This window comes from Rhincodon typus, chromosome 48 (genome assembly GCF_021869965.1).
Source record: "Rhincodon typus isolate 14 chromosome 48, sRhiTyp1.1, whole genome shotgun sequence".
In the NCBI taxonomy this organism is placed as follows: domain Eukaryota; kingdom Metazoa; phylum Chordata; class Chondrichthyes; order Orectolobiformes; family Rhincodontidae; genus Rhincodon; species Rhincodon typus.
In genome coordinates this window covers 2128101-2137880 of record NC_063379.1, presented here as the reverse complement: position 1 = coordinate 2137880, position 9780 = coordinate 2128101, and the positions used below count along the sequence as shown (strand labels likewise).

At 48.4% G+C, this 9780-nt stretch overlaps 1 protein-coding gene across 1 annotated transcript in view; it reads right to left on the bottom strand.

The window, feature by feature from the left end:
- Positions 1 to 525: 525 nt before the first annotated feature.
- Positions 526 to 9780, bottom strand: part of LOC109922390 — an 84417-nt gene continuing 75162 nt past the window's right edge. Inside the window, exon 10 of the mRNA XM_048620746.1 lies at positions 526 to 732. Within this exon, the coding sequence (XP_048476703.1) occupies positions 526 to 732 (207 nt within the window). The remainder of the gene's footprint in view (positions 733 to 9780) is intronic.

The window sequence follows — 9780 nt, the reverse complement described above, 5'->3', positions numbered from 1 at the left end:
CAAAATCACTTCAAACAGCAGGGTGCTATGTCAACGCTCCCTCATTGTTCAACCTTGAACATTGTGGCACCCTGTCAGCACTGTCCCTCTGACAGAGCAGTGTTCCCTCAGTGTCTATGCTCTGATGTATTAACATCTGAGGAAGAGGCATGGCTTCCCCTTGAGACTTTTCACAATACTTGAGGACCATCGCTGTTCTTCTATGTCCACTGTGCCCAGATCCTTTGATTCCCTGCCAGATCAATGATCCCTCAATGACTGAGCTTTGATGGCTCTCTGGGGTTCAGAATTCCAAAAATTCACAACCCTCTGTGCGAAGCCATTTCTCCTCGCTTCAGTCCAAAATGGCTGACTCCTTGGCATGAGTCTGTGACCCCTGTCACCCTGTTCCAAACTCTCCACTGGGTGTTTGGGGAGCAAGCGGGAAGCCGCTTCTCAGCACTGACTTTGTGAGAGCTTCTCCGAATTGTGACACTGCTCCCTTCTGTCCTGACATCAGAAGTGTTAGGCCTGGACTTTGGGACTTCAGTCCTTTGACTGGGAGCTCAGAGCCTCGATGGGGGACAATACCAGGGTCAGTGGAGACTGGTTCCAGGATTGTACACTAAAATGTTGCAAGTATATGTAACACAAAGAGGGAGGGAATCGGCTTACACCAAAATGTCTCAGGCGTCGTCGATCATTGCGCAGTAAATTGGAAGGAGAGCACGCATCAAGTATAGAGGACATCACCTGTTGGAACAAGAACAACAAGTTAGACAATGGACACCACTTCCTGGCACTCAGGCAGCAGGAAAAGAGGTGTGCAAGGGCAGCTCGATCACTGGATCCCAACCTTTGCAGTATCAAGGCACACTTCAATGTGACAAGCAGTTGCACAGGACACTCACCTTTGTGGTTGGTTCGCTCGCCGAGCTGGTTCATTCGTTTGCAGACGTTTCATTACGCTGTTGGGTAACAATGGAGAACCACCAGTTCGAGTGGGACAATGTCAGGATCCTAGGACAGGCCAAACAGAGACAACCACGGGAATTCCTAGAGGCCTGGTTCTCCACCAAGAAGGTCATCGATAAACACATAGAACTAGACCCTATATATACACCACCGCAAAGAAAATTCGGAAATGAGATAATCAACTCCAACAGACCCCAGAGTTTAAATAGCAAGCGGGAAAATACAACAACATTTCATCGGAGGCTGCACTGATGATGTTACCCAGCAGGGTAATGAAATGTTACCCAACAGGGTAATGAAATGTCTGCAAACTAATGAACCAGTTTGGCGAGCGAATCAACCACAGCATCCACAACCTGAGCTACAAATCTACTCAAGAATATTGGACACTCACTTTTACCATCTCGCATATGCAGTATCAGAAGTCTATGCATGTGTGCCCTGGAGGCTTGAGTATGTATAGTCAATAGAGATGCCAACAGTCAAAAGACAGTACCTTCAATAACAGGCACCGAGGCTCCAGATGAGATTGGAAGCAGGGATACATCCCTAACGTTCAGGTAAAGCAGTGCGTCTTCCTGGTATTGTCACAGCACACTTCCCACTTGTGCTGAAAATCACTGAACTCTGTAACCTCCTCCAGCCCCTACACCCCCTCCCCATCTCTGTAACCTCCCCCGGCCCCTACACCCCCTCCCCATCTCTGTAACCTCGCCCGGCCCCTACACCCCCTCCCTGTCTCTGTAACCCCTTCCAGCCCCTACACCCTCTCTCTGTAACCCCTTCCAGCCCCTACACCCCCTCCCTGTCTCTGTAACCTCCTCCAGCCCCTACACCCCCTCCCTATCTCTGTAACCTCCTCCAGCCCCTACACCCAATCTGTGTAACCCCTTCCAGCCCCTACACCCTCTTCCTGTAATTCCCTCCAGTGCCTACACCTATCAAAGACAATTTGATCCCAAAAACATTTTTTTTGTCTTTATACCCAGAAGATTACACACAACTGAATGGTTTAATTTTTCCGTCACAAAATCACCCAACGTCCAAATCCTTCCATATTCAATGTTAACAAACCATAACAATGTGATTGACAGTGTACCAATTGTTGACATTTTGATGACTTGTTAACAATTCTCCCAGCTTCTGAAAGAGCTCCTCCTCCCCATTTTGGCCCAGATTTCTGTTTTCCTATACTTTCCTCCAGGGCTTGTAACCATTGACAGGGAAGAGTTGTTCTGACCACATCAGGTCAGCAAAGACAGGTATAACTGTTCATTTCTCTTTCAGTAATGCTTCTTTACTCTCCTGTTCGCAACAATCCTCACCCTTTCATATATCTGCCTGTGAAAAGACTCACAAAGGCCTTCGGCAAAATAGATCCTAGAGTAGCAGGAAGACTTCAGAGCAAGAGATAGTAGGAACTGCAGATGCTGGAGAATCTGAGATAACAAGGTGTAGAGCTGGATGAACACAGCAGGCCAAGCAGCATCAGAGGAGCAGGAAAGCTGATGTTTCGGGCCCAGATCCTTCTTCAGAAGTCATTATCCTCCTCACAGTTAATCACGATTGCAGAATTTGAAACTGAGCCCTGTTTGCCTGAGTTTGGGTCTTTAATATGCATCATGAAGATCCTGGCCCGTGGCAAACCCCATTCTAATTCCTACCACAGTCGGGACATCAACAACTTAGCACTGCTCTCTGCTACTTCAGAAGAAGGGTCTAGGCCCGAAACATCAGCTTTCCTGCTCCTCTGATGCTGCTTGGCCTGCTGTGTTCATCCAGCTCTACACCTTGTTATCTCAGACTTCACAGCAACGTTTCTTCCTCAATGCCCCAGCACGAGATTTGGAATATGTTTAAATGAGATGATCCTCTGAGGTGTGGTGGGCTGGATCCATCATACTACCAATTACCATGCAGCAACCTCCTTACCATGAAATCAACCTTCCTTTCCAGTGCAGGGTACCCAGACAACTGAGTGCTCACTCAATACACATCTATTTTTAAAATATATCTTTAGTTAATCTGTGTCCCTTTGGTTCTCAATCCTTCTGCCAATGGGAACAGATTCTCCCTCTCAACTCTGTCCAGATCTCTCAGGATTTTGAACACCTCGACCAAATCTTCTCTCGAGCTTCACTTCTCTGAGGAGACCAGGCGCAGCTTCTCCAAACTGTCCTTCAATTCCTGCACTTCCTTTATTTTACATTGTCACTCCATATCCTTCCTTACAACAAAATGAGTCATTTCACACTTCTGTTTCAACTAAATTCCTAAAGTCACATGTCTTCCCACTTCCCCTGCCTGTCAATGTTCTCCTGAAGTCATTATCCTCCTCACAGTTAATCACGATTGCAGAATTTGAAACTGAGTCCTGTTTACTTGAGTTTGGGTCTTTAATATACATCATCAAGATCCTGGCCCCTGGCAAACCCCATTCTAATTCCTAACACAGTCGGGACATCAACAACTTAGCACTGCTCTCTGTTTCTTCTCACTCAATCAACTTCATATCCACACCACCATTGTCCATTTTATTCTCGGGGCTCGAGCTTTGTTGACAAGCCTGTTTCCTGGGACTATATCAAATGCCTTTTGGGAATTCACGTGAACCACACCAACAGCATGACTCTCATCAAACTCCTTGTTACCTCTTCAAAGACTCCAGGAAGTCATTTAAACCTCAATTTACCATTAACAAACCCTACATGTCTTTCTTTAATTAACCCACCACTTAATAGTCTCTTCCTTTCATTGCACCCACAATGCTGCATAGAAACAGAAAACAGGAGCAGTAGTAGGCCATTCGGACCTTCGAACCTTCTCCACCAGTCATTATGATCATCCAACTCAGTCCCCAGTTCCTGCTTTCTTCCCATATCTTTTGATCCCTTCACTCCTAAGAACTATATCACTCCTCCTAATGTTTTGGGCCTGATTCGCTTCCTGTGGCAGATAAGTCCACAGGCTCACTACTCTCTGGGTGAAGAAATTCCTCCTCATTTTAGTCCTAAATTGCTCACCTTAGACTGTGGCTCCCTGGTTCTGGACTCTCTGCTCATCAGGAATATCCTTCTTGTCTTTACCCTGTCTGGTCATGATAGAATTTTATAGGTATGCATTAGACACCCCCCTACCCCTGACCATTTTTCTAAATCCCAGTAAGTACAGTCCTAACCGATTCAATCTCTCCTCATACGTCAGTCCTGCCACCCCACAAATCAGTCTGGTAAATCTTCGCTGCACTCCCTCCATTACCAGCAGCTCCTTCCTCAGATGCGGGAGACCCAAACTGCACACAATACTCCGGGTGTGGTTTTCTGCAATGCCCTGTACAATTGCAGCAAGCCATCCCTGCTCCTGTACACCAATCCTCTCGCTATTAAGGCCAAAATGCTGTTTGCCTTCTTTGCTGCCTGCTGCACTTAAATTCAGTCACTAGTGTATAAGGACACCCAGGTCTCATTGCACCTTCCCCTTTCTCAATACATTACCATTCAGATAATAATCTGAACTGTTGTTTTTGCTACCAAAGTGAATAACCTCACATCTATCCACATCATACTGCAGCTGCCATGCATACGCTCACTCACTCACCTTGTTAAAACCAGATTGGAGCTTTTCTGTATCATCCTCTCAGTACACCCTCCCACCCAGATCTACTCATTTACAAAACGAGTTGCTAGGTTTCAACTCAGAGACATTAAGGGACCAGCAACACAAGTCACGATGGTGTATGGTTTGGAGGCAAACTCGCAGGGGCTGGTGTTCCCACATACTTGCTGCTCTTGTTCTTCTAGATGGCAGAGGTTGTGGGTTTGCAAGGCATCGTCAAAGAAGGCTTGATGAGTTGCTGCGCTGCAGTGCATCTTGTAAACGATACGCACTGCCACCCCTCCATGCCAGTGGTGTTGAACATGAATGCAATTATCAGTGAACATCCCCACTCCTGATGTTCTGATGGATGGAAGGTCATTGATGAAGCAGCTAAAGATGATTGGGCCAATACTGCATCCTGGGGAACTCCTGCTGAGATGTCCTGGAGCGGAGGTGACTGCCCTCCAGCAACCAGAACCATCTTCCTTTGTGCCAAGTATGACTCCAACCGGCAGAGAGGTTTCCACTAATTCCCATTGATTCCAGTTTTGCTAGGCCCCTTGATGCCACACTCTATCAAATTCGGCCTTGCTGTCAAAGGCACCTCCCTCTGGAGTTAAGATCTTTTGTCCAGGATTGGACATCTGTTTGGCTGCTGCAAGAATCCTATTCCCTTGTATACTAGCCCTCTAGATATAATCAGTAGCCTTCCAGAATTTTTGACCCTTTACCTTCTATCTCTGACCCCCAAACATCATTTAAATCCTTACTTCCTATCCCCGACACTCCCCACTGTGCTCCCCTGACTCCATTCTAACTCTCACACTGATGTGATGAAAGATGTGTGATTTACATCGGTTTTAAAGTTTGGACTTCAAACTAATGGTCTTTGGGTTTTGGTTAATTCTGTGAAGGCTCGAGAAACAAACCAAGATTAAATGTCTTTCCCAAATGGTGACCTAATTCCGTATGTGACAAAGTGTAGGTAATTGCAAACCCTCACAGTGTCAATGAAAGACTGACTATTTACACTACAGGGTTTACAGCCAGGAGTAAACATTGAAAGGCATCAGCTTGTTTCAAGGAACAATTTTAGCTTAGGCCAGTTTTGGAAGATAATTCACTGGGGTCAGAATAGATAGAGTTTCTCTCCGAGAAAGGAGCGTGGAAGAGTTCAAGGAAAGCTCAGTTACCTTGGTGTAAGACTCCTGGACTCAGGTAAGTGGTGGCGTAGTCGTAATGTCACTGGACTAATATTCCAGAACCTCAGGTTAATGTTCAGGGGATATGGGTTTGATCCAACCTTGGCAGATGGTGAAATCTGAATTCAATAAAAAAGTTAGCCTAATGGCGACCATATAACTACAGCTGATTGTTGTGAAAACTTGTCTGGTTCACTAATATCCTTTAGGGAATACTGTCTGGTGTACATGTCACTACAGACACACAGTAGTGGCTCTTGCCTCCGGGCAATAATTACGCGACTGCACAAAATAAACTGCAGATGATCAAAAGACTGAGACAGTCCAAGCTTTCAGTTTTTCTCACAAGAGGACTTCACAGTTCATAGGGCAGAACTAGGGAAGAAGCAGACAAACCTAAAGATTTATTATGGAAGGACAATTTCTCTATATTTCAAAGTCTGTAAAGTGATGGTGTTAGGGAAACTTTGTTTCGCTGTGTGTTAAGATCTTTCAAACTGTGTTTGAATTGTTTTATTTTATATAATTATCTGTTTTATTGTTAAAGAGGATCTGCAGGCTCATGTGCCAATGTTTCAGTGAACAATCAGCATACTAAATGAAAAAAACAAAATTGATTCAGATAGATTTCATTCTGGGATCTGATTCTTCTAGTAGTAACATCAGCCCCATAACACTGAGCCTATGACATCCGAACCCTGACCCTGTTCCCGACTCCCAACCTTAATTCTAAACACTGACATCCTATCATGGTGGCTCAGTGGTTAGCACTGCTACCTCACAGCGCCAGGAACCCGGGTTCGATTCCACCCTCGGGTGACTGTCTGTGTGGAGTTCGCACGTTCCCCCCGTGTCTGCGTGGGTTTCCTCCGGGTGCTCCAGTTTCCGCCCACAGTCGAAAGATGTGCAGGCTAGGGTGGGTTGGCTGTGCTAAATTGTCCCATAGTGCCCAGGGATATGCAGGTTAGGGTGGATTGGCTATGCTAAATTGTCCCATAGTGCCCAGGGATGTGTAGATTAGGTGGGTTATGGGGAACGGGTCTGGGTGGGATGCTCTGAGGGTCGGTGTGGACTTGTTGGGCCAAAGGGCCTGTTTCCACACTGTAGGGATTCTATGATCTATTCCTGACCTGCTGCTACCCCAAATCCATCCTTGCTCTCGATCTCCTTTCACTGTATTTCTGATACCCCATGATTACCTCTGACCCTCTTGACACACAATCCCTGTGGCAGATGGAGTTTAATTCAGATAAATGCAAGGTATTTTTTGGTAAGACAAGGAAGGGCAGAGCTTATACAGTTAATGGTAGGGGCCTGGGGAGTGTTGTTGAACACAGAGACCTAGGGTTCAGGTACATAGCTCGTTGAAAGTGATGTCACAGGTAGACAGGATGCTGAAGCAGGCATTCGGTAGTCTTGCCTTCATTTATCAGAACATTGATTATAAGAGTTGGGACATCATGTTGCAGGTGTACAGGACATTGGTGAGGCTACTTTTGGAATACTGTGTACAGTTCTGGTTGCCTTGCTATTGGAAGGATATTATTGAGTTGTAAAGGGTACAGAAAAGATTTACAAGGGACTGGAGGGTTTAAGTCGTGGACAGAGGCTGGATAGGCTGGGACATTTTTCCCTGCAACGTAAGAAGTTGATGGGGCGACCTTGTTGGGGTTTATAAAAATCATAAGGCACAGATAAGGTGAATAGCCAAGGCCTTTTCTCCAGGGCAGGGGAGTTCAAAACTAGATGGCGTAGGTTTAAGGTGAGACAGGAAAGATATAAGAGGGACCCGAGGAGCGACTTTTCACACAGAGGGTGGTGTGTACGTGGAATGAACTGCTGGAGGAAGTGGTGGGGGCTGGTACAGTTACAACATTTAAAAGACATTTGGACAGGTATGTGAATAAGAAAGGTTTAGAGGGAAATGTGCTAAACGCAACCAAAAGGGACTAGCATGGTTTGGGAAACCTGATCAGCATGGATGAGTTAGACTGAAGAGTCTGTTTCCATGCAGTATGACTCTATGACTCTGACTCTGATACGCCTCCATCAATTGCCTCATAACTGTCCTTCCCGGTACACGAGCCCCACAACCAACTTACTTGCTGACAGACCTCACCTACACCCCCACCCCGTGCCACACATACCACTTTCCAGATGCCTGTCCCTTCCCTCTGACACCTGGCCCTGACCTCTGACCTAGGCACCCCATCCCTCACACAACTTCCTACCTCTGTCCTCTCACTGCCCAAACTCTATGCCTGATACATGACACATCATCTCTTAACCTATGACATCTTATCCTTGGCCTTTAACCAACCACACACTGTCCCTGACCTCTGACACATGATCCCTGACCTCTCACCACTTACACCCAATCCCTGAGCTTCTGACACTCTATCCCTGACCTCTCATGGCCCACACCCTATCCCTGACCCTCCGGCACTATATCCCTAGACCCTCACCTCCCAGACACCCTATACCTGACCTTACGACACACTATCCTCGACCCTCTGACACCCTATCCCTAAACGCTCATCTCCCAGATAACCTATCCCTGATCCTCCAACACCCTATCTCTAACCTCTCACCCGCCTCAGACACCCTATCCCTGACCTCTCACCTCCCCAGACACCCTATCCCTGACCCTTCCACACCCTATCCTAGAACTCTCATGGCCCACACCCTATCCCTGTCTGACACCCTATCCATAAACCCTCACCTCCCAGACACTCTACCCCAAACCTCTCACTTCCCACACACCCTAGGCCTGACCCTTCAACACCCTATCCCTAACCTCTCATGGGCCACACCCTATCCCTGACCTTCTGACACCCTATCCCAAACCTCTCACCTCCCAGTCACCCTATCCCTGATTCTCTGACCCCTTATCCCGAACCCCTCACCTCCTAGACACCCTAACCCTGACTGTCCGGCCCCCTATCCCTAAGCCCTCACCTCCTAGACATCCTAATCCTGATTCTCCAGTCCCCTATCCCTAACCCCTCACTTCCTAGACACCCTAACCCTGACTCTCCAGCCCCCTATCCCTAAGCCCTCACCTCCTAGACACCCTAACCCTGACTGTCCGACACCCTATCCCTATCCCTATCCCTAACCCCTCACCTCCTAGACACCCTAACCCTGACTCTCTGGCCCCCTATCCCTAACCCCTCACCTCCTAGACTCTCTGGCCCCCTGTCTCTGACTCTCATCTTCCACACCCTAACCCTGATACACAAAATCCAATCTGTAACCTACAACACTTTATCCTTGACCTCTCAGCGTCTACACCCTATCCCTGACCTCTGACATGGTATCGCTGATCCAAGCTCTCCCTGACCCATTACACCTCTCTCTCTGGTTTCTCTAAATCGCAGGGCGGGGCCAGAGGGAATGGGAGGGTACGGGGGCGGAGAAGCACGTGATGGAGGGGCGGGGCGAGAGGGGAGATGGGTGGGGTCGGAGGGTGGGGCCAACGTGTGGTGACGTTATGGGGGCGGGGTAAAGTGTGATGGCGGGGCGGGGCCAGAGTAGGGCGACCCCAGGTGAGATGGAGGGGCGGGGCTACAGTGAGGAGCCGTCAGAGGGCGGGGCAGCATGTGATGGAGGTGCAGGGCGAGCGCCAAGCGGAGAGGTAAGGCCAGGGAGGGGTCAGGTTGAGGTGAAGGAGCGGGGCTGATTGGTGACCTGTAGGGAGAGGCCGGTCCACCCTACTGCCAGTCTTCCCGGTTTGGCCATTCCGCCCGACCCCTCCGCTCCCGGGTCGATGTTAGGGGCTGCCCACGGCCTCTGTGTGGTGTGTGCTCACCTCTCCCGCTGTCTCTTCTCCGCCGCCGCCTCACGGGCCTGGCTCCTTTTTTCAAACGCGCGCCTCGCGCCTCACATTCCAAACCGCTTCGGCCACGTGGGCACGCGGCGCAGGCGCAGTGTCAGGTACAAACCTCACCCTCACCCCGTATATTAACACCCTCATTCACGCCCCTACACCCTCATTCACTCCCCCACTAACACCCTCATTCACTCC